The 26,522-nt window shown below is 39.9% G+C and overlaps 1 protein-coding gene across 1 annotated transcript in view; it reads left to right on the top strand.

The window, feature by feature from the left end:
• Nucleotides 1-4,776: 4,776 nt before the first annotated feature.
• Nucleotides 4,777-26,522, top strand: part of LOC126100949 (dynein regulatory complex subunit 5) — a 107,536-nt gene continuing 85,790 nt past the window's right edge. The window contains exons 1-2 of the mRNA XM_049911610.1: nt 4,777-4,957; nt 10,696-10,841. Of these exons, the coding sequence (XP_049767567.1) occupies nt 4,777-4,957; nt 10,696-10,841 (327 nt within the window). The remainder of the gene's footprint in view (nt 4,958-10,695; nt 10,842-26,522) is intronic.

Here is a 26,522-nt window from a genome sequence, read left to right on the forward strand (position 1 = left end):
ACATGAGGGGAAAAAACATATGTATAGCTTGATGTACATCTAAATATTTTTGAACATGATCATTTCTGGATATGACAATCAATAAATATGACAGTAACTGAAATTGAGTGTAGCAGAGCAAAACCAGAAACACTAAAATCCGTTTTCAAATCTGTCTTTACAAAGAAATATCCAGGAATACAACCACAATTTCTCACACAACTGCAAACATGAATGATACAGACATTACTTAAAGTGGTGACGAGAAATAGCTAAAAGTCGTAAAATTGAACAAAGCTCCAGGGCCCAGTGGATTCCTAGTCAGACTGCATACAGAGTTGTATCTGAACTATCATCTCTTTTTAACCAAAATATATCATAGATCCCTTGAACAAGAGGTTTTACCAAGTAGTTCGAAAAAAGCACATGTGACATCCATCTACAGGAAGGGCAGCAAAAACAATCCACATAACTACTGCCTAGTATCTTTGACATCCATCTGTTGCAGAATCTTAGAACATATTCTGTGCTCAAACATAATGAAATATCTCTAACTGGGTGACCTCCTCCATGTCAGTGAGCATGTATCCTGCTAAAATCAGTCATGTGAAACTGAACTCTTGTTTTTCTCACATGACATTCTGAAAGCCATGGTTCAAGGGTGTCAGCTGGATGCAGTATTTTTTACTCCAGAAAACACATGACAACATATCTAATCTATACTTATTAACAAAAGTTCAATCATATAAGACATCAAATGAAATTTGTCACTGAATTGTGGATATTGCCATTGGAAGGTTGCAGTATGTTATCTGGAATAGAGTGCCATTGACAGATGTGGAATTAACTGTTTAAACCATGGCCCAGGGAAGTGTGTTGTGACACTTACGTATATGCTATTTAATGTCCTGGCATACACTATTAATAGTAACCTCAGAGAAGATGATTAGTTATCTATCTGACTAAACCAGAGGTTGTACAGAGTTTCAGGGAGAGAATAAGGGAACAATTGACAGGAATGCGGGAAAGAAATACAGTAGAAGAAGAATGGGTAGCTTTGAGGGATGAAGTAGTGAAGGCAGCAGAGGATCGTAGGTACAAAGATGAGGGCTAATAGAAATCCTTGGGTAGCAGAAGAGATACTGAATTTAATTGATGAAAGGAGAAGACTTAAAAATGCAGTAAATGAAGCAGGTGAAAAGGAATACAAACATCTCAAAAATCAGATTGACAGGAAATGCAAAATGGCTAAGCAGGGATGGCTAGAGGACAAATGTAAGAATGTAGAGGCTTATCTCACTAGGGGTAAGGTAGATATTGCCTACAGAAAAATTAAAGAGACCTTTGGAGAAAAAAGAACCACTTGTATGAATATCAAGAGCTCAGATGGAAACCCAGTTCTAAGCAAAGAAGGGAAAGAAGAAAGGTGGAAGGAGTATATAGAGGGTCTGTACAAGGGTGATGTACTTGAGGACAATATTTTGGAAATGGAAGAGGATGTAGATGAAGATGAAATGAGAGATATGATACTGCGTGAAGAGTTTGACAGATTACTGAAAGATATGAGTCGAAACAAGGCCCCGGGAGTAGACAACATTCCATTAGTACTACTGACAGCCTTGGGAGAGCCAGTCCTGACAAAACTCTACCATCTGGTGAGCAAGATATATGATACAAGCGAAATACCCTCAGACTTCAAGAAGAATATAATAATTCCAATCCCAAAGAAAGCAGGTGTTGACAGATGTGAAAATTACCGAACTATCAGTTTAATAAGTCACAGCTGCAAAATACTGACGCGAATTCTTTACAGACGAATGGAAAAACTGGTAGTAGCTGACATCGGGGAAGATCACTTTGGATTCCGTAGAAATATTGGAACTCATGAGGCAACACTGACCCTACGACTTATCTTACAAGAAAGATTAAGGAAAGACAAACCTACGTTTCTAGTATTTGTAGACTTAGAGAAAGCTTTTGACAAAGTTGACTGGAATACTCTCTTCCAAATTCTAAAGGTGGCAGGGGTAAAATACAGGGAGCGAAAGGTTATTTACAATTTGTACAGAAACCAGATGGCAGTTATAAGAGTCGAAGGACATGAAAGGGAAGCAGTGGTTGGGAAGGAAGTGAGACAGGGTTGTAGCCTCTCCCCGGTGTTATTCAATCTGTATATTGAGCAAGCAGTGAAGGAAACAAAAGAAAACTTCAGAGTAGGTATTAGAATCCATGGAGAAGAAATAAAAACTTTGAGGTTCGCCGATGACATTGTAATTCTGTCAGAGACAGCAAAGGACTTGGAAGAGCAGTTGAACGGAATGGACATTGTCTTGAAAGGAGGATATAAGATGAACATCAACAAAAGCAAAACGAGGATAATGTAATGTAGTCGAATTAAGTCGGGTGATGCTGAGGGAATTAGATTAGGAAATGAGTCACTTAAAGTAGTAAAGGAGTTTTGCTATTTGGGGAGCACAATAACTGATGATGGTCAAAGTAGAGAGGATATAAAATGTAGACTGGCAATGGGAAGGAAAGCGTTTCTGAAGAAGAGAAATTTGTTAACATCGAGTATAGATTTAAGTGTCAGGAAGTCGTTTCTGAAAATATTTGTTTGGAGTGTAGCCATGTATGGAAGTGAAACATGGACAATAAATAGTTCGGACAAGAAGAGAATAGAAGCTTTCAAAATGTGCTGCTACAGAAGAACGCTGAAGATTAGATGGGTAGATCACATAAGTAATGAGTAGGTATTGGATAGGACTGGGGAGAAGAGGAGTTTGTGGCACAACTTGACGAGAAGAAGGGACCGGTTGGTAGGACATGTTCTGAGGCATCAAGGGATCACAAATTTAGCATTGGAGGGCAGCGTGGAGGGTAAAAATCTTAGAGGGAGACAAAGAGACGAATACACTAAGCAGTTTGCAGTAGATACTGGGAGATGAAGAAGCTTGCACGGGATAGAGTAGCATGGAGAGCTGCATCAAACCAGTCTCAGGACTGAAGATCACAACAACAGCAACAGGTAGGTATGGTCTGAAAATAGCTGTGCAAGTGCTCAGTCAGACCTTGAAAAATTTCAAAGTGATCAAAGATTGGCAGGTTGCAGGAAATGTTAAGAATGTAAAATAGCATCCCCTGACTGAAATATCAATGATTCGCAGGTGGAAACAGTCATCACGTTCATATAGATGGGCGTAACAATTTACATGGATATGGAATGGAATGATCCCATAGGATCACTCGTATGTAAAGCTGGTGACGGACTTCAGTTTGTTGGTAGGATACTGAAAATGTAATGCAATGCATCTAGAAAGCAGGTTGCATTCAAAACACTTGTATGACTGATCCTAGAATGTTGCCATGTTTGTGAGACCCAAGTCTGACATGACTAATGGGGGATATTAAACATGTACAAAAAAGGGCAGCACTAATGGCAACTAGTGTGTTTGATCCATGGTAGAGTGTCATTGAGATGCTCCATGAAAGCCAATTTAATAAGTTTCCTCTAAAAACAAAGATTATGTGACTTACCAAACGAAAGCGCTGGCACGTCGATAGACACACAAGCAAACACAAACATACACACAAAATTCTAGCTTTCGCAACCAACGGTTGCCTCGTCAGGAAAGAGGGAAGGAGAGAGAAAGACGAAAGGATTTGGGTTTTAAGGGAGAGGGTAAGGAGTCATTCCAATCCCGGGGGAAAAAAGGATGGGTATACACTCGCACACACACACATATCCATCCACACATATACAGACACAAGCAGACATATGTTACGTCCACCTAACCTTTGTAACCTCTTAGTTCATTCCTATGAAATCCCCAAACCACCTTCCCTACCCTCTGGCTCCTACCCTTGTAACCGCCCCTGGTGTAAAACCTGTCCCATGCACCCTCCCACCACCACCTACTCCAGTCCTGTAACCCGGAAGGTGTACACGATCAAAGGCAGAGCCACGTGTGAAAGCACCCACGTGATCTACCAACTGACCTGCCTACACTGTGACGCATTCTATGTGGGAATGACCAGCAACAAACTGTCCATTCGCATGAATGGACACAGGCAGACAGTGTTTGTTGGTAATGAGGATCACCCTGTGGCTAAACATGCCTTGGTGCACGGCCAGCACATCTTGGCACAGTGTTACACCGTCCGGGTTATCTGGATACTTCCCACTAACACCAACCTATCCGAACTCTGGAGATGGGAACTTGTTCTTCAATATATCCTCTCTTCCCGTTATCCACCAGGCCTCAATCTCCACTAATTTCAAGTTGCCGCCACTCATACCTTACCTGTCATTCAACAACATCTTTGTCTCTGCACTTCCGCCTCGACTGACATCTCTGCCCAAACTCTTTGCCTTTACAAATGTCTGCTTGTGTCTGTATATGTGTGGATGGGTATGTGTGTGTGTGCGAGTGTACACCCGTCCTTTTTTCCCCCTAAGGTAAGTCTTTCCGCTCCCGGGATTGGAATGACTCCTTACCCTCTCCCTTAAAACCCAAATCCTTTCGTCTTTCCCTCTCCTTCCCTCTTTCCTGACGAAGCAACCGTTGGTTGCGAAAGCTAGAATTTTGTGTGTATGTTTGTGTTTGTGTGTCTATTGACGTGCCAGTGCTTTCATTTGGTAAGTCACATCATCTTTGTTTTTATATCAGTTTCTTTACTTCATTCATTCATGTTTCTCATCATTTAATCTGTAATTTGTAAACAACTTATGAAAAAAAATATGTATAATCTGATACATGTATTCTGTTTATAGCATATACTAAATCCAGTTAAGTCAAAATGAGAATACCACATACTATCCCAAAGAATGCATATGAGGTGTATAAACCCTCCAGGACAACTTTGAATCTTGTTGGGGAGGATGCAAGACCCATCAAAGCTGAAAATATCACTTGGGATGAAGATATACCGCCAACTCTAGTTACATTGTGTGTACAGAGCCTTGTACAGTCATTCAAAGGTAAATTTCTTTTCCTCACTTTGAATTTTTGGATATTCACCTTGATGATGATGATGAAGAGGAAAGGAAAAGATTAGTATTGGTGAGGATACTCTCTGCCACACACTGTATAGTGGCTTGTAGAGTATATGTTTAGATGCAGATCATCACCATCATTATCATATTGTACAGTTTCCTACCACTGATAGAGACTACTTAGAACACAAGGCTTTCCATCTTCTCAAGTCTTCCCACTACTCTCTGTCACTACTTTGGCCCAGTCTTCTCCTCTCTCCTGAATGTTTTCCTCGACTTCTTTTAGTCACTTGTCACTTCACTTTCATGTTGTGCCCTAGCCTTCCATCTTTATCTCGGACATCTTCTTGGGCATCTTCTTCTCAAGCATTCTCTTCATAAGCCTCTATTATTTTAATACTTTTTCCTGAATATTGTCTTCCAGGCATTTATTTTCATAACACTTTTTATTTCTCCTGTTTTCCATTTTTCTTTCGCTTATTCAACTTCCCAAAAACTTCACTTCACACAATAGAATTGGCATATATTATGTTTAGTATATCACTTTCTTACCTTTTTGAGGATTCCTTTGTTCCATATCAATCTTCTCACACTCTTCATAAAGTTATCAGCTTGTATAATATGTTCACTTGTCTCTTTGCCATTTATAACATTTTCTTGTATTGTATTTCCTCCACAGATAGTTAAAACTTCCCATCATTTCTTGCTGCCATGCACCCGGTTTCATGTTTACTATCTATCTTTTGTTTCCAACTTCTCACATGTCTTTGCATTACCTTTTTTGCCATACACTTGCACAGCTTTTTACTAAACTTGTATTTTCATCTGTACTTCTTCATCATTGTTCCCCAACACCATCAAATCACCAGCAAACAGCATTGCTCTCACCCTGGGTGTTATCTCTCTTGCCATATTTATCATCATGGAATCTATCATAATTAAGAAAAGAAATGTAGATGGAACACTTCCTTTTTAAGACCATTTCTCTGCTTCAGCATACCTGTTATCTCTCCTCCAACTCTCACTTTTCTTCTTAGTACCTCCAAATTTTTCTTCTGGATGCAGTATTGTATGCTTTCTCTTAATTCATGAAGATCATCAGTAAATGTGTCCCATATTTGCAGTATTGCTTGAAGCCATACTGTTCTTTCAGCAGCTTTTCAACTGTTCTGCAGATTTGTCTCTCAAGGATCTCTAAACATTTAGCTGAGTGGCACATAAGAGTAATGCCCAGCTATAGTTCTTATGTCCTTTTGGCTTCCCTTCTGGAAGACAAGTGCAGTTACTTACTCCCTTCTTTCAGTTTTCTGAAGTTCTCATTTCCTTCCATACTGATCTCAACTCTACGCAGCCAAGGTCATTTCCATATTTTGGTCCTCAAATACTGGTACCTTTCCTCCTATTGTGTTCATCAGAGCCACCTTCACTTCTATCCATATTATTTCATATTCTATTCCTCGTTCATCCTCTGTCTATAAGGGCATTCAAATGAAAGTGAGGCAGATGGGAGAAAGTGAGTAAACAGTTTATTATTTAAAAAATAATCAGCATAACTGTTAATAGATTTATCCCACTGTGGGACAAGATGGTAAATGCCTTCATGTAAAAATGTTTGTGATTGCCTACAGAACCATGATTGTACACAGGTGTGCATGTCTCCATCAGAAGCAAATTGACAGCCATGAATTTCTTTCTTTATGGTGCCAAAAATTTGCAAATCACTTGAGATATTGGGACTGCATGGAGAATGTGTAATAGCTTCCCAGCGAAACTTCTGCAGTGTGGTCAGAACAACCTTTGCAGCTTGCGGGCAGGCATTATTCTGCAACAGAGGCTTCATCCATCTACATTCCTGAACATTTGGACTTGATGGTGCACTTCAATTAATGAACAGCAGTATGTGGACATTTCGCAAAAATTGAAGCATGCTATCAAGTTCTAATGCCCAGAAGTGTTGACAGATGTTATCATCCTGTTGCAGAATAATGCCTGCCCACATGTTACCAAAGTTGTTTTAACTACACTGGGAAGTCCTTACACACCCTCCGTACAGTCCTGATCCCTCCCAATGTGACTTCAATTTTTGGAGCCCTGAAGAGAGACATTCATGGCTCCTGATTGCTTCGGACAAAGATGTGCATGCCTGGGTTCAATCACGGTTCCATAGGCAACCGCAAACATTTTTCTATGAAGGTGTTGACCATCTTATCTCACAGTGGGAAAGTGTGTTAACAATTATGGCAGTTACTTCTGAAATAATAAATGGTTTGCTTAACTTTTCTTTCCATCTCTCATTCTCATTTGACTGCCGCTTATATATCTCTGTATCCCTGCACATCTCTACCTGGACTCAGCATATCATTATGTTCTCCACAATTCATTGTGGTCATCCTCCTCCTCTTTCTCAGTCCCATTTTTATTAACCACTTCTTTCATTCTCAGTCTTTCCTCTTCTATTTCTTGTCATTTCATATGCTATTTTCTTACTTCCTTTATTATGCTGTTCCATCATCGTGGACTATTTTTCCATTCACTTTCTCTTTTCCACTACTATCTGCTTTTGTGCTTTCTTTCATTGGAACCACATTGTAAATGTCTCATTCTTATTACAAAATGAATCAAATTTACAAAGAATTTGGCAGCATTACATAGCACCCCTTCTGGCCTGGATAAATGCACTTATTCAGTTGGGAAGGGTGACATAAAGCCATAGTATCCTCTCCTGAGGCAAGCTAACTCACAACTGTTGTATCTGTTACGTGATATCCTTAATACTGGCACTGGGACAGAGTTGACACTAATGCTGGTCCCTCACATGATATGTTGGTGCCAGATCTGTGGGTATTTTTGGCCACAGGAGTACCTCAACATCAAGCAGACAGTTCATAGAGACACGTGCCATGTGTGAACAAGCATTGTACTGTTTAAAATTGGCACCAAGATACTGTCACGTGGAAGAAAATACATGAGGACAAAGGATGTTAGTAGCGTTCTGTTGCACTCTCATAATTATCTCAATTACTGCCAGCCATGACTTGATGTCACAGCTGACTCTCCTCACACCCTGATGCCAGGAGTAAAATCACCGTGCCTCCCCATAGTCACAGACAAGGGTCATCCAAGATAGTGCAAATGTGCCATTCATCACTGAATTCAATGCAATGCTATTCATCAGCAGTCTTTGCTTTCCAGTCATGGCAGCACTCCAAACATAGCTGCTTTTGTGCTGTGCTGTTGATGGCAGCCTATGCATAGGACAGTTACTCCCTAGTTCAGCTGTTGCTTGTCTCCAACTAGTGGTGCAGGGCGACACAGAAAGATGGACGAGTCCGTTACTTGTTCTTAGGTGGCAGACGCAGACATCAATGGGTTGTGATGTGGTTGGTGCACAGTATAGTGGTCCTCCCTTGTGATAGTCAGACATGGTTGACTGGAACCTCGACAGTAAGTGTGCCTGCTCTCATGTTCCCATGCAGTCCAACATTAGGTCTCTGGCACCTCTGAATGCTCCACAAATCAGAATATTACACCATTCAAACAGTCAGCCAAAAGAGACCAGCAATGAGACCCCTTTCAAACTCTGTTTGGTGCCGATAATGCTGTCCCGCATGAATACTTAGCAATTTCATGACTTTCACAGGGATTACTCTGATGCTTCTTATATATGCTGTGGCAAGCCTGGTAACAACATTATACATGAACAACACTAATATTCTCTGGTGGCCATTGAACTTGTCACAGAGAAAATGCAGCTGTAATCTTGGATGTACCCTCCAGTGATGTGTGTGCAGAAAAACTAAAAGTATAGTTGCAACATTGATAGAAAAATAATATAGTATGTGGTTAACATTTGATCAGATCAGGTCAGTTTTTATATTGAGAATTGAATGAGCATAGCCGTAATAACTTAAGCTCACATAATACCTCAAGTTTATAATTGTCTATCATGATTCTGTACCTCAACATTGTTTTCATTGTCAATATCAGACTGTCAGGTGCTGACTCCAATACCAGTATAATACGAAAATTAATTTCCTTTTCCTCACAAACTGCTGAATTGCTGTGGTAGTAAGACATTTAACACATGTGAGCTGTAATTACAGTTTATGTTGAATTGTGTGGATTGAAGGGGCAAGGGGTCCAGTGTGTTCAGAGAAATTTCAACAGGAGTGACTTTTCTGTAATTTTGCTCGTAATGACAGCAAAAGAAAAGAAATCACTTATTCAGTCATGAACAGAAAAGACATTATGTGCAATTATATTTTCCCAGAATGGTAGAGAGCCTGCAGTACAGGAAAAACTGAACCACCCAGGTAATTTCACAGGAGGAGAAATGAAAAAAAAAGAGAATGATACATTGATCATTAAACAAAACTAAAGCAAATCATTGCTGTTGTTATTGTTATTGTCATTGTAGTAGTCATTCCAAAAACTAGTTTTAGTTTCCTCATTTATCCATTTGAAATTAAAATAATAAACTGAATGCTGTTAGTTAAGAATTTTGGATCAAACTGTCTTCTAGTTCAGATAACATTAACAAATTTTAGATGCTAACAAAGAGATAGAGGGGCTGGCCAGTAATTACCTCAGCTCAGTACAGCCGATAGATGTATCTATCGGCTGTACTGAGCTGAGGTAAGTGCTGGCCAGCCTCTCTATCTCTTTGTTAGTATTTGTTTCACATCTTTATATGAGATTTTCCATTAATCATTCAAATTTTAGATGATAACTATAAAGAATCTTGATGTCATGCAATAATTATTATCTCTCTCATGAATAAATGGAATACATTATGGAGCAATGAACATACTGGACTTGCTAAAACAATCAGTAAAATAGCCACTGTGGACAAAGTTAAAGTGCATGCACTGTTAAAAACACCTCATTTCTGGAGCTTAATACTATGTGTAATACATGGATGCATCCAACACAGCTTTTCCACGTGAAATTTCAATTGTATCATTAACATTTTAAGATTGTGGAGTAATAGTTCTATCATACATTTTTCTCCAAATACAGATAATTGCATTATGGGACTTTTTGTATTAATATTATGTCTTTTATAATTTGTTGTTATTCTTACAACATAAGTGTTAATATGTGCTAATGCAATCATAGTATACAATTATAGTGATTTATCTAAAAAGAAAGATGATGAAACTTACCAAACAAAAGCGCTGGCAGGTCGATAGACACACAAACAAACACAAACATACACACAAAATTCTAGCTTTCGTAACCAATGGTTGCCTCGTCAGGAAAGAGGGAAGGAGAGGGAAAGACAAAAGGATATGGGTTTTAAGGGAGAGGGTAAGGAGTCATTCCAATCCCGGGAGCGGAAAGACTTACCTTAGGGGGAAAAAAGGACAGCCCCTAAGGTAAGTCTTTCCGCTCCCGGGATTGGAATGACTCCTTACCCTCTCCCTTAAAACCCATATCCTTTTGTCTTTCCCTCTCCTTCCCTCTTTCCTGACGAGGCAACCATTGGTTGCGAAAGCTAGAATTTTGTGTGTATGTTTGTGTTTGTTTGTGTGTCTATCGACCTGCCAGCGCTTTTGTTTGGTAAGTTTCATCATCTTTCTTTTTAGATATATTTTTCCCACGTGGAATGTTTCCCTCTATTATATTCATATCATTAATTATAGTGATTTAATTATATATATTTATATGTAGCCTGAATGTCAGATCTTATCAATTTTTTCAGTAATTCGTAACTGTTACAGACAGGCCAGTACTAGATTTACTGCCACCAGAAGCACTTGACCTGTTACTGGAAACATTACCAACTGACCTTCCTGTAAAACTTACTGTCCCACTGATTAGAGATGGAATTTACTGGGAAAGAAGTGCTCGTAACCGTTGGAAAAGTGTAAGTTGCATTGTTCCACTCAAATGTATTTAATTTTTGCCCTCTCTTCCTTGAACCATAAATGTAGGTTTTCCATATTCCACAAGGTTGTTACAATAATTTTATGTCATGAATAAATGCTTCCTGAAGTTCTTCCCCAGTCGGATTTGTTTTCAGTCCTGATCTATTAATGTCTTTCTCAGTCGTCATTTTTCAGAAGGCCATTAAGTATTTTATTTAGTTGGCCAAATTACGTCAATAGCCTGAGGTACTACTTCATCAATGTTCCAACTCATGACTGGCATTTTTGTCTGAAAAGGATTTAATCAATATATACCAAATATAATTAAAAATCTGACTTAGACTGTTTTAAGATCAGTTTTTAATAATCTTTTGCTGAAGTTACATTGAAATTACAAATAAAATTATCAGACTTATTCAGTACTTTAAAAAAAAATCTGTGATGAATTTATAACTTACCTTCAGGAGGCAAAATACTGCCAATAGAAACATATAAAAGTAAAAGAGACACACACACACACAATCTTTGTTTCAGAACAAATAGTTCCTTCCATGGGTATGGGGACTGGAACTTGGTACTAGGAAAAGGAAAAAAAAAGTTGTAGAAGGGCATGAACCAGGGGAAAAGAATGAAAGGCCAAGGTGCCTGGTGGAATATTTCTGCTCAGTGCATAGTTTAACGATTGTTAACATCAGGTATAATAATCATGAAGTGGGTTGTATATGTGGAATAGAACTGGAGACATCGTACTGTTTGAGAAGGATTACATAATGGCAGGATGGAGATTTTGAAACCAGATTTAAACCGCAACATGTATTCACGTGCAGATATGGACTCTGACCCTAATCAGTTGCTGATGAGCTATGGATTAAAATGGGAGAAGTAACAGTGGATAAAGAGTGTAGAGATGGGGATTGGATAAATTGAAAGAACCAGAAGTTGCTGAGAGTACCAAAGGAAGTGTCAAGCAACAGTTGACTGAAATGGGGGAAATAAATACACTAGAAGACAAATGGGCAGTGGGGGATAATGCTTGTCACATCTATGGCTTTCTATAAGCCATATGTGGCTACTTGTTTGTGCAGAATGGAGAATATCTTAGACAGTTTGTCATTTGGGTACAGATTTGGTTAGCTGATTTGGAGAAGTGGACCAAACAGCGAGGTCATCAGATTGGGGAAGAATGGGGAAGGAAATCAGCCATGCCCTTTCAAAGGAACCATTTTGGCATTTGGCTGAAGCGATTTAGGGAAATCGTGGAAAACTTAAATCAGAATGGCCGGACATGGGTTTGAACCGTTGCCCTTCCAAATGCGAGTCCAGTGTGCTAACTACTGTGCCACCTTGCTTGGTCAGGTTTGGCAAACCCAAGTTTTCTGAGGTGAGGATTGGTGAGTACCACCAGCCCTTCATAACTGTAAGCTCTCAGCATGCTTCAGTAAGCTTCATATAGTGTGGTGGTGGAATATTGTGTGATACAGGGAATGAGATCTTGACATAAATACGTGGATCATGAGGATGATAGAAAGCTCTATAAAGAAAAACCTCATTCTCAATTATGTGCAATGTGCCAATGGAGCAGATGGCAGTTGAGGTGAAACAGTCAATAGTGGGCAACCTCTGGGGAAGCTGTTTGTGAGTAAAAGGACATTTACAGTTCCCAAAATGTGTTTTTGATTATTGAGAGACAGAACAGGATCTTCAAAAAAGTATTGCATTTTTGTATAAATAAAGGTTTAGTTTGTGTAGCAGGCAAACTAATATCAGTCAGGCACTTAAAGAACATTACATTATTCGTGCAAAGTGCCAAGTTACGTAAAGCTGAACTACTACAGAAAATGAAAACTCTTGGGGGAATACCTAATTGTTACTGAATTTCACAACATTTAATTCTAGCAAGAGTTTGTAACATGCTGAGACCTAATGCAAATAGATATAGAGGAACTGAAGGAAGAGTGGGAAGACATTGATAGGAAAGATGTCAAGAACAAAATGAATCTAGTGAATGGTGTATTATAAAATACAGCTAAATTTATTCATACCTTGAGTTCTCTGCTGTTGCATGAGCTCATTAATCTAGGATTCATATGCATCAAAGTGAAACCATAAGACAGTAATCCAATGTGCTGTTTAAAGTGTCGTCACTATGGACATCAATGGCTGAGTAACTCTTGGAAAATGTGGCAAAGTTGCACCTGAAGATGGGAACTCTAATTTGACTCGTTTTAACAACAAAGGCATCCATGTTGTTGTAAACTGTGCATGTCAAGTATTCTTGGATGACAAGAAGTTTCAGATGGTAGAATTCATGGGGAGGATACCGTATTTGTTGCAGTGGCCAAAACAAAATTTCAAAAAAAGAGAGTTCTCAATGCATACTTTAGCAGTGGAAGCTACTAGAAACACTATCACAAGCAAGTGCTTTTGCAGTGGTAGAGTTGCTGTAAAGGCATTAATTTTCCTCACACAAACAGCATAGGCCACAGACGGTTGTTCATCGAGCTCCAAATCTGCCCCTGCTGTCAGCTGGACTGAAACTGCACAGTGGCTCCACAATAACAAAATCATCACCCTCACAATTTTAAAAGAAAGGCATGGTTAAGAGGTCTAGACTGAAACAAAGTAGTATAAAGCCATCAAACCATGCTGCTCTTATCCTGTGTGGTGGTTCTCATCCAGAGCAAACTACGGATGACAAGGAAATCAATATCTGATGAGGAAACCCAGTCCTCACCAGGAAACACCTTCTATCACAATACTGTCATCTCAACAGAAAGATAAAGGCAAAGACAGTAATAAACCTCACCATTAACATTGTTCCTATTTTACAGTGGAATATGAATGGGTTCAAGACACATCTGGAAGAATTCAGACTCCTAGCTCAGGCAAGATCTTTGTTCTTATGTTTACAAAAAAGAAATTTTTAATTATCTCACACACGTGTTAAGAGGTTATAACTTCCACAGAAAGGTTGACCTAAGTGGACAGAGAGCTAAAGTAGGAGTAGTCATAGTGATTAAAAGTCTTCTGGGTATTATGCCCCGTCATTGCTAGAAATCTGGCCTCACGCTGAAGCGGAATTGGGAAACATCCTCCAGCACTTAAATAGCCTGCACAGAAATATAAAGTTCACACATGAGACTCAAAACAGTGGTACCTTGCCATTTCTCAATGTGGAAGTATACAGAGCTGCCGAAGGTAAACTGGGACACAAAGTGTACCAGAAACCAATGCACACTAATCGGTACCTGCACGTGGAGAGCCACCACCACCCAGCTCAATATTCTGTTCTGCATACTTTAATTGCCCGAGCCTACTGGATAAGCGATGAAAAGAACATCAAAGAAGAATTAAAGGAGCTACAACACACGTTTCATGCCAACGGCTATGATGTCGACATCATAAGAAAGGTAGCTAAGAACAAAGGGAGCAGAACACAAGAAGAAGGAAAAGAAGAGAAGCTTCCACTGGTACACTTACCATATGTAAAAGACGTCGGTGAACGGCTAGGCAACGTCCTCCGCCGACGAGGTTTCAAACTGATTTTTCGAAGCAGTCACAGGATCCATGAACTGATAGGTTCCACCAGGGATGTAGGCAACAATCTTAACACTGCAGGTGTTTACGAACTACAGTGTGAGTGCAGAGCTGCCTACATAGGAGAAACAGGGAGATCTGTCAGCTTACGAGTAGCAGAACACGAACGCTATGTACGATTACAACAACATAATAAATCGGCGATAGCAGAACACCACCGTGACTGTGGACAACCTATCAGGTTCCAGGAAGCCCGAGTACTGGGGAAAGAATCATGGACACGAGAACGCAAAATACAGGAGGTGCTCGAAATTATTAAGCAGCCTGACAGCATCAACAGAGAAGATGGCTACAAACTCCTGATGTCCTGGCTGCCGGCCATCCCAGTCCAACGGGCCGTGAGCGGTCGCGGGGCAGAAGCTACACGGGACACGGATGTATCTGCACAAACAGCTGTAGAGCAACTATCCGTCCACTTCCGCGCACACCAGGAGGAAACCTTGCTGACCAGAAGCCGAACGCTGATTGGTGGACAGCTACCAATCATTGATGATATGGACGTCCACGAATAGCCTCTTTCCTTCCATCTTCCCTTACATCATGACTAGCCAATCATATTAGAGGGCCAATTAAAAGTTTTACAACAGTGACATCAGACATCAATAGTTGGTAATAAATAGAAGCTCCTATCCCCATGCAAAACCAGTCATGCCCTGAGGAAGGCTTTTGCAATTCGGCCGAAACGTTGGTTTTAGTTTATTATTGTTGTTTGTTTTTAGCAATGACACGGCATAATACCCAGAAGAATTTTAATCACTATGACACCGGCCGCGGAGGCCTATGTTCTTATATAGGAGTAGTCTTCTTTGTAGATGATACGTATCTCTCCTTGCCTCTCCCAGTTAACATGAGCTTCAAAGCAGTTACTGTTACTGTGCAAGTGCAGCATAGAATTACTTATGATCCCTCTGGCTGCCCCTCACAAACAACTTGACCAGGAGATTCTAAGAAACATTATAATGCATCTGCCCCAGCATCTTTTCTTCTCTGAGGTTTGTAATGCTCAGCATATAATATGGGATACTTCTACCAGCTGCCCATGGGCTGATTCGCTGATAATCTCTTTTATCTTCTGAATGCAGGCTAGAGCATGAACTGTAGCACTGCTATAAGGTCATTATCTGTCATTGACCTAGTTGGGAGTAATCGATGTCTATATTTCAGTGACCACTTACCAATCTGAAAATATAAAAAAATATCAATCTGCCACAATGGGTGCTTAGGAAGGAACATTGGCTTTTGTATAGCCAGCTTGCAGTATTTAAACATTGACACAGGATCCAGGAATGAGGGGATTATATCACAAGTGCAGACCATGCCTTGAAAACCTTGCAGGTTTACAGGTTCCATGACAGACATGCCACCATATTATAAAAGGGAGGTAGAATAGATCATTGCAAGCATTAATGAACTCCATAAACCGTTCCACTAAGCTGTCAATTCTAAGCAGAGGTGCTAGGTGTCCAATTTCTGCTTCAGTGAAGAATGGTAATCTTCAGACAAACAAAGAGATATTGCCTATGCTATGGCAGAATGATGGACTACTATGGTTTCAGTAACCATATTTTAAAATGTACAATTACTGAAATGAGAAAGCCCCTCCCCCATCTTGAGAGTAGAATTCCTGAGTACAACACTTTCCCAGAATGTAGTAAAATTATAAAAAGTGTGATACAGACAAACCAGGTAACTACTGACCCATTTCAATCATCTCAGTTGTGTAAAAAAAAAATGTAGTTACTCAAATAATATTAGATTATATTGTGTAACTGGAAAGTAAAATGGTACACTTGTTCATAAATGCAGATAACATGATGAGAAACAATAATACAAAATGAGCTCCCCTTCTTTTAACTTTTTTGTTGTCCTTTGTCAATCCTATGCGGTAGTGAGGATCCCATACTGCACAGCAATACTCTTACAGAGGGCAGACAAGCATAGTGTAGGCAGTCTGTTTAGTACATCTGTTGTATCTTCTAACTGTTCTGTCAATAAAATGTGGTCTTTGCTTTGCCTTCCCCAGCATTCAACTAAATTAACAGCCTGTAGATTTTTGTGATTTATCATGAAACTGAAATTTAATGGATTTCTTTTTGTACTCATGTGGATGACCTCACACTTTACCTTATTCAGAAACAATTTTTGCACCATACAGATGTTGTGTCTAAGTCATTTGGCAATTAGTTTTGATCTCCTGATGACTTTACTTTGCAGTAAATGACAGCATCATCTACAAAAATCAAAGATGGCTGCTCAGATTGTTTCCTGTGTATGTAGATTAGTAATATCAGAGGGGTTATAACACATCTTTGGGGATATCCTCCTGTTTTACTTTATGTCTTTCCATCAGTTACTACATACTTTGACGTTTCTGACAGAAAATCGTGAATCCATTCGCATAATTGAAGTGATACTCCATAGACCTGCAATCTGATTAGAAATCTTTTTGTGAGAAACATTGTAAAAAGCTTTCTGGAAATATGGAACTATGTAATCAGTTTGAGATCCCCTGTCGAAAGCACTCATTACGTCATGTGAATAAAGGGCTAGTTGTGTTTCAAAAGAACATATTTCAATTCGTGTAAACAGACCACTTTCTCCAAGGTAATTCATAATGGGCAAATATAGTATATGCTCCAAAATCCTACTGCAAACCAATATGAGTGATATGTGTATGTAATTTATCGATTTACTCTCATTTCCTTTTCTGAGTATTGGTGTGACTGTGCAACTTAGTTTATTCACCCACTTATAGGATGAGGTTTTTTCCCCAAATTCATCATTTGAAAAATATGATGTCCTCTTGTATTTGCAAATTAAACTATTACTGCTGAGTTTAACATTTTTATGTTAATTGAGAGATTTGTACTGAATAAATTAATAAAAGATGGTACTGATTCACCACTGTACACTAAACAGATCAAAACACTGTGGAAAAAGCAACAAAAAAAAACATGCCAAGTTTAAAAGAACAAAAAATCTCCAAGAATGGCGATATTTTACTGAATCTTATAGCAGCTGCACTGACAGGTAAACCTTCTCTCCTTTGATACCGGTTTGCCAGAAACTTATATATTTTCTGAAAGCTTATGTTACTAGTAAAAAAAACTGTGAAATCTTAGGGGCAGAGAGACAAGCATTTAGGAGCTATAGGACCCACACAGTATCAGTAAAGTCATGGAAACATGACACCAAAAGTTGCTAAAATGCTCATTTCATGTATTTATATGGTAAGAAGTTGGAAATCTCAGTATAAAGGAGGAAACAACTCAATGAAAAGAAACAGTGTGTGGCTACTGTTCCATTTTGTAGTCTTTTGTGGGTGCTAAATTTTAGTTTATTAAGTTGGCGGGTGGTGATGTCTTCAATCTACAGATTTGTGTTCAGTTTATTTCTATTTAAAGCTGGGAGGACGAGTCACAAACTTCATTAAAATCTCTTGAAATAGTAATAGCGGACATAACGTAGCTTGATATTGTTGTTAATTGTTTATTCAGAAGCCCTGTTATTAAGCAAGCTCAATCTAATTCAGTGAACAAACACTATTTGTTTTTAATTAGAATTATTTTCAGGGACTCACAATTGAAAATAAATTCCTTGACGCCTTATATTCATTGTAATTTAAGTTTTCATTTCAGATTACATGCTGAAAGTCAGAGAGGTTATTTCAATGTAGTCGGTGAAATTCTTCAAATAAATGACAGTCAGCTGATTGCTTTGTGTTGTGATTGGAAGTTAACTTTTTTCATGAAAGTTGTTTAAATGCTGTTAAAATGAGACTGACTTCAAAATTATAGTAAGTTCTGTCTGGTATTTTTAAACCAACTGGCCTCAGATGTAATAATTGCACATATTAAAATCCATAAATAATTAAGGGGAACCAGAGATTACTTTTAATTCTAACTCGTACAAAACAAAACTTTCACAAATGACACTTTTCGACAACAAACATAAATGTAACTGAGATTCTAACTGAGAGAGAGCTAACAGGACAGAAGATATCATTGCTGTCTAAAACTTATACTACTAAAAACAAACCAGTGAACAATGTAACACCTACTTGTTATTCTGAAGCCCTTAGCTTGCTTGAAAAATTTAATTATTGTATTATATTAATAAACTTATAAATTTCAAACAAAAATTGTCATAATAAGTCAACTAAATAGCTCAAATTAAATAAAAATAAATATTTCAATTAGTATACTGTGAAAGGGTGGCTTCAAATGTGTGTTGGAATTTTTAAAATGTGACATGTTATTGACTTCAGACAAAATCTATCACAAGAGACAATCCATGTGAAATCATGAAATAAACAGTGAGATGGGCAGAAATACAGTTCACAATGGGCACATTTTACAGAAGCAAAAAAGCGATAGCCTCATTCTTTGCTCACTCATCATTTGTTAGTGAATCAAAGCAATAATCTATTGGCGAAATCCATGCTTCAGATTTGTCATGCAAGTGTCTGCCCTTATCAAAGTCATACTTAATCAAGTAGTGCTGAACTAGTATAGGCAAAGGACTCCAGGGCCAGAAAACTATCACAGTGCCAAATGTGCTTCGGTGTCTCGATAATGATTGTGTCTGCTGTGTAATGAACAAAAGATTTGTAGTGTCTGAAAAACTGAATATACAGAGGCAGGATCTTTCCTGTTCATCCTTCAGGTACCAGTTCTGTTTGCAGGACTTTTCCATCAGGTACTTCAGAAGCAGACAGTGCATGATCTTTGTTAGAACACCATGAATCCATGATGAACAGAATTTTCTTCCTGTCATCAGACATACTTCACCAAAATATGTCACAATAGAACCGTTAGATGTCTGCTTTTGACATTTTCACTGTTTTTTCCAGCATGCGATCTTATATTTGGAGGATCTGCTGGCTTTTGACAACAGGAATTTTTCAGATAGCTCAGGTACAAGCACATACATTAGCCACAGTATTTTGCCTTCCATTGAAATCACAGGCATAATCATTATACTCTGCTGTGTTGCAGAGACAGATCCAACAACAGTGCGAACAACTGTTGTTCCTATGGTTTCCAGGGTTCGATGGCCATGTAACTCTTTGTCAAATCTGCTCCGGTCAGCATTGAAGGCATGTCAGTGGAAAGTTTTCTGTAATGATGAGGCTGTGAATCTTTGCAACAAAATCATCACATACTTGTGACAAAGTTTCCTCCTTATCCTGCCGACACTGTGTATTATTGCTCTGTCAACAATGTTATTCTGATTCTTGAAGTGGTATAACCAGGAATCAGAAGCTTTAAAATCAATTCTATTTTGTGAATCCATTGATATCTTAAGTTGCATGGCCCACTGTTCCAACTTCTGCTCATGAATAATTGCTCCTTCTGTTGCCTTCTCTTTGAATTTCTGCAGGACAGCTAGATTGATTTTTTGGATCAATGGGGCACTCATTTTTTTCTCTAAATTGTACAGAATGTTAATATTTTAATTTTCGTGAACTGATTCATTACTGATGCATGTGACAGATGTTTTGTCCGAGGTTTGCCTGTCATGGGATCTACAGTCCAGTACACTGAAACGCTATGCTTATAATCAGTCCAGTCCTTTTCTGTCATATCTGCTGGACAATTATGCTTCTGGATTTTGAGCAAAAGCACATACTCCGATGCTGATGAACTAAACGTAGAAGGATGCGACTGTTGCAAAAAGCACTGCAGTTCCTTATCGCCACCATCATCTCTGAAGCCCATTTCCTCCTCCCATTCTTCTCCATTGCCTCTAGCAAATCCTAATGTCTGGATGTCTTCCACACTCTCTGTATCATTTTCAAGGAGAATAATCATGTTTTTTATAATCTCTGATTCCTGGAAGTTCAGAGACCCATTGTGTGTTCTGAATTGGGAGACCGAGGTAGTCACAATGACTTTCAGATCAGTCTGCAGTGTAAGAAGAAGACATACAATATGTTAATACTTGATTGCAAGATACGGGAACACACGAGGTAGAGTCGTCATGATAGGAATATGCCCATCTGTACACACATTGCTGATAGTTTGTGGACCTATAGCTCCTAAACACTTGTCCCTCTGCCCCTAAGATTTCACTGTGTTTCTGCTTGTGACATAAGCTTTCAGAAAGTATCTGGGTTTCCAGCAAACTGGTATCAAAGGAGAGAAGGTTCACTTATGAGGCTAAGGGGAAAATGATTCTTGTGAAATGTGTAGAATACACAACTGTAACTAGTAACCACTATGAAATATGTTGTCCACAACATTCATAAATTTCTGAAAATTCTCAAAAATATACTTATTTCATGTAGATATACACTGAAATTAGAGAGAACAATTTTTGGAAGATTCCAGAGCAGCAATATCAGGAATTATCAACATAGAAGATCAAAAAATCATTCAAGTTAAAGAAGTTTAAGAAGTAATTAAATATTTACAACAGAAGAAGAAGACGATTGCAGTTCATTGGATACTTTCTCAGTGTGGCTTGGATGGTAATGAAAAAGCATATTTTCCAGCATAAAGGGCACAAAAATTAAGCAGACTGGAAAAAATAAATATGTTGCATTTTGCAGTGAAATGCATTATTAACAACAAATTTCAAGAAGAATTAAAACAATCTAATAAAATTTCATGTGAGGGAAAGATCTGGAAAAACCTCATCGATGACTCATAGCAGTTGATGGACCCAGAAGAGGAGCAACATTCTGCTTGGCTACTGTTTGGCCATCTGCCTGCATAAGGTCTCCACCCTGTCATCTTCAGAAAGTGTTCTGCATCACAAGATTTGCTTAATCATGAATGAAGAACATTTGAAGGAGTGTACAGAATTAAGTGATTAATAACAAGAAGATGAATGACAATGAGTCAAGTGCGACAACATTAAAACAATAATAATTTTCTGAAGAAAGGTATTACTGCCAATATTTTGTAAGAAACAAATATATTTTTTGCAGCACTCATTGTTTGAAAATACATAATATATCATGATATATCCAAGAGTTCTGGTACAATCAACATGAAAAACACATTTAAATTTTACGGAAAGTGTTAGGATCTAAATTTTCAATTTTCACAGTGAATTTATCCGACACAGTCAGTCTCACTCATACACAAAGAACATACAGGAAAATTAGAATATATATATATATATATATATATATATATATATATATATATATATATATATATGATATGTGTGGATGGATATGTGTGTGTGTGCGAGTGTATACCCGTCCTTTTTTCCCCATAAGGTAAGTCTTTCCGCTCCCGGGACTGGAATGACTCCTTACCCTCTCCCTTAAAACCCACATCCTTTCGTCTTTCCCTCTCCTTCCCTCTTTCCTGATGAGGCAACAGTTTGTTGCGAAAGCTTGAATTTTGTGTGTATGTTTGTGTTAGTTTGTGTGTCTGTCGACCTGCCAGCACTTTCATTTGGTAAGTCACATCATCTTTGTTTTTAGGTATATATTTTTCCTTCGTGGAATGTTTCCTTCTATTATAACTATATATATATATATATATATAGGTTTTAAGGGAGAGGGTAAGGAGTCATTCCAGTCCCGGGAGCGGAAAGACTTACCTTAGGGGGAAAAAAGGACGGGTATACACTCGCACACACACACACACATATCCATCCACACACATATATATATATATATATATATATATATATATATATATATATATATATATATATTTAAAAAGAAAGATGATGAGACTTACCCAACAAAAGCGCTGGCAGGTCGATAGACACACAAATAAACACAAACATACACACAAAACTCTAGCTTTCGCAACCAACGGTTGCCTCGTCAGCAAAGAGGGAAGGAGAAGGAAAGACGAAAGGATTGGGTTTTAAGGGAGAGGGTAAGGAGTCATTCCAATCCCGGGAGCGGAAAGACTTACCTTAGGGGGAAAAAAGGACCGGTTTACACTCGCACACACACACATATCCATCCACACATACACAGACACAAGCAGACATTTGTAAAGGCCAGGAAAGATGATGAGGCAACCGTTGGTTGCGAAAGCTAGAATTTTGTGTGTATGTTTGTGTTCGTTTGTGTGTCTGTCGACCTGCCAGCACTTTCATTTGGTAAGTCACATCATCTTTGTTTTTAGGTATATTTTTCCTTCGTGGAATGTTTCCTTCTATTATAACCATATATATATATATATATATATATACCTAAAAACAAAGATGATGTGACTTACCAAATGAAAGTGCTGGCAGGTCGACAGACACACAAACGAACACAAACATACACACAAAATTCAAGCTTTCGCAACAAAATGTTGCCTCATCAGGAAAGAGGGAAGGAGAGGGAAAGACGAAAGGATGTGGGTTTTAAGGGAGAGGGTAAGGAGTCATTCCAGTCCCGGGAGCGGAAAGACTTACCTTAGGGGGAAAAAAGGACGGGTATACACTCGCGCACACACACATATCCATCCACACATATACAGACACAAGCAGACATATTTAAAGACAAAGAGTTTGGGCAGAGATGTCAGTCGAGGCAGAAGTGCAGAGGCAAAGATGTTGATGAATGAAAGTTGAGATATGAGTGGCGGAAATTTGAAATTAGCGGAGATTGAGGCCTGGTGGATAACGGGAAGAGAGGATATATTGAAGAGCAAGTTCCCATCTCCGGAGTTCGGATAGGTTGGTGTTAGTAGGAAGTATCCAGATAACCCGGACGGTGTAACACTGCGCCAAGATGTGCTGGTCGTGCACCAAGGCATGTTTAGCCACAGGGTGATCCTCATTACCAACAAACACTGTCTGCCTGTGTCCATTCATGCGAATGGACAGTTTGTTGCTGGTCATTCCCACATAGAATGCATCACAGTGTAGGCAGGTCAGTTGGTAGATCACGTGGGTGTTTTCACACGTGGCTCTGCCTTTGATTGTGTACACCTTCCGGGTTACAGGTCTGGAGTAGGTGGTAGTGGGAGGGTGCATGGGACAGGTTTTACACCGGGGGCGGTTACAAGGGTAGGAGCCAGAGGGTAGGGAAGGTGGTTTGGGGATTTCATAGGGATGAACTAAGAGGTTACGAAGGTTAGGTGGACGGCGGAAAGACACTCTTGGTGGAGTGGGGAGGATTTCATGAAGGATGGATCTCATTTCAGGGCAGGATTTGAGGAAGTCGTATCCCTGCTGGAGAGCCACATTCAGAATCTGATCCAGTCCCGGAAAGTATCCTGTCACAAGTGGGGCACTTTTGTGGTTCTTCTGTGAGAGGTTCTGGGTTTGAGAGGATGAGGAAGTGGCTCTAGTTATTTGCTTCTGTACCAGGTCGGGAGGGTAGTTGCGGGATGCAAAAGCTGTTGTCAGGTTGTTGGTGTAATGCTTCAGGGATTCCGGACTGGTGCAGATTCGTTTGCCACGAAGACCTAGGCTGTAGGGAAGGGACCGTTTGATGTGGAATGGGTGGCAGCTGTCGTAATGGAGGTACTGTTGCTTATTGGTGGGTTTGATATGGACGGACGTGTGAAGCTGGCCATTGGACAGGTGAAGGTCAACATCAAGGAAAGTGGCATGGGATTTGGAGTAGGACCAGGTGAATCTGATGGAACCAAAGGGGTTGAGTTTGGAGAGGAAATTCTGGAGTTCTTCTTCACTGTGAGTCCAGATCATGAAGATGTCATCAATAAATCTGTACCAAACTTTGGGTTGGCAGGCCTGGGTAACCAAGAAGGCTTCCTCTAAGCGACCCATGAATAGATTGGCGTACGAGGGGGCCATCCTTGTACCCATGGCTGTTCCCTTTAATTGTTGGTATGTCTGGTTTTCAAAAGTGAAGAAGTTGTGGGTCAGGATGAAGCTGGCTAAGGTAATGAGGAAAGATGTTTTAGGTAGGGTGGCAGGTGATCGGCGTGAAAGGAAGTGCTCCATCGCAGCGAGGTCCTGGACGTGCGGGATATTTGTGTATAAGGAAGTGGCATCAATGGTTACAAGGATGGTTTCTGGGGGTAACGGATTGGGTAAGGATTCCAGGCGTTCAAGAAAGTGGTTGGTGTCTTTGATGAAGGATGGGAGACTGCATGTAATGGGTTGAAGGTGTTGATCTACGTAGGCAGAGATACGTTCTGTGGGGGCTTGGTAACCAGCTACAATGGGGCGGCCGGGATGATTGGGTTTGTGAATTTTAGGAAGAAGGTAGAAGGTAGGGGTGCGGGGTGTCAGTGGGGTCAGGAGGTTGATGGAGTCAGGTGAAAGGTTTTGTAGGGGGCCTAAGGTTCTGAGGATTCCTTGAAGCTCTGCCTGGACATCAGGAATGGGATTACCTTGGCAAACTTTGTATGTGGTGTTGTCTGAAAGCTGATGCAGTCCCTCAGCCACATACTCCCGACGATCAAGTACCACGGTCGTGGAACCCTTGTCCGCCGGAAGAATGATGATGGACCGGTCAGCCTTCAGATCACGGATAGCCTGGGCTTCAGCAGTGGTGATGTTGGGAGTAGGATTAAGGTTTTTTAAGAAGGATTGAGAGGCAAGGCTGGAAGTCAGAAATTCCTGGAAGGTTTGGAGAGGGTGATTTTGAGGAAGAGGAGGTGGGTCCCGCTGTGACGGAGGACGGAACTGTTCCAGGCAGGGTTCAATTTGGATAGTGTCTTGGGGAGTTGGATCATTAGGGGTAGGATTAGGATAATTTTTCTTTGTGGCAAAGTGATACTTCCAGCAGAGAGTATGAGTGTAGGACAGTAAATCTTTGACGAGGGCTGTTTGGTTGAATCTGGGAGTGGGGCTGAAGGTGAGGCCTTTGGATAGGACAGAGGTTTCGGATTGGGAGAGAGGTTTGGAGGAAAGGTTAACTACTGAATTAGGGTGTTGTGGTGCCAGATTGTGTTGATCGGAATTTTGAGGTTTTGGAGGGAGTGGAGCTGGATGTGGGAGATTGAGTAGATGGGAGAGACTGGGTTTGTGTGCAATGAGAGGTGGTTGAGGTTTGCTGGAAAGGTTGTGAAGGGTGAGTGAGTTGCCTTTCCGGAGGTGGGAAACCAGGGGATTGGATAGTTTTTTGAGGTGAAGGGTGGCATGCTGTTCTAATTGGCGGTTGGCCTGTAGGAGGATGCTCTGAATAGCCGGTGTGGATGTGGGAGAGGAAAGATTGAGGACTTTTATTAAGGATAGGAGTTGACGGGTGTGTTCATTGGCTGAGTTGATGTGTAGGTGAAGGATTAGGTGGGTGAGGGCAATGGATTGTTCAGTTTGGAACTGGTATAGGGACTGATGGAAAGAAGGGTTGCAGCCAGAGATGGGAACTTTAAGTGTGAGGCCTTTGGGGGTTATGCCAAATTTCAGACAAGCCTGAGAAAATAAAATATGTGAGCGTAATCTGGCTAGGGTGAAGGCATGTTTGCGGAGGGAATGTAAATAAAACTTAATGGGGTCATTGTGGGGGTGTTGTGAGGGTGACATGGTATTAGAAGGTGGAAAGTTTAACATGAGGTTGAAATGAAAAAGAAAGATAGAAATATATGGGGAGAGATAAAGGTGAACTAGAAAGCAATTGGAGATCTGGTATGAAAAAAGACGAAAAAGTGTTGGTTAAGTTGATCCTGTGGTGAACTTGGGTTGGTAGACAGCGACAAACTGTCCATTCGCATGAATGGACACAGGCAGACAGTGTTTGTTGGTAATGAGGATCACCCTGTGGCTAAACATGCCTTGGTGCACGACCAGCACATCTTGGCGCAGTGTTACACCGTCCGGGTTATCTGGATACTTCCTACTAACACCAACCTATCCGAACTCCGGAGATGGGAACTTGCTCTTCAATATATCCTCTCTTCCCGTTATCCACCAGGCCTCAATCTCCGCTAATTTCAAATTTCCGCCACTCATATCTCAACTTTCATTCATCAACATCTTTGCCTCTGCACTTCTGCCTCGACTGACATCTCTGCCCAAACTCTTTGTCTTTAAATATGTCTGCTTGTGTCTGTATATGTGTGGATGGATATGTGTGTGTGCGCGAGTGTATACCCGTCCTTTTTTCCCCCTAAGGTAAGTCTTTCCGCTCCCGGGACTGGAATGACTCCTTACCCTCTCCCTTAAAACCCACATCCTTTCGTCTTTCCCTCTCCTTCCCTCTT

Source organism: Schistocerca cancellata, chromosome 9, assembly GCF_023864275.1.
Source record: "Schistocerca cancellata isolate TAMUIC-IGC-003103 chromosome 9, iqSchCanc2.1, whole genome shotgun sequence".
Taxonomy (NCBI): domain Eukaryota; kingdom Metazoa; phylum Arthropoda; class Insecta; order Orthoptera; family Acrididae; genus Schistocerca; species Schistocerca cancellata.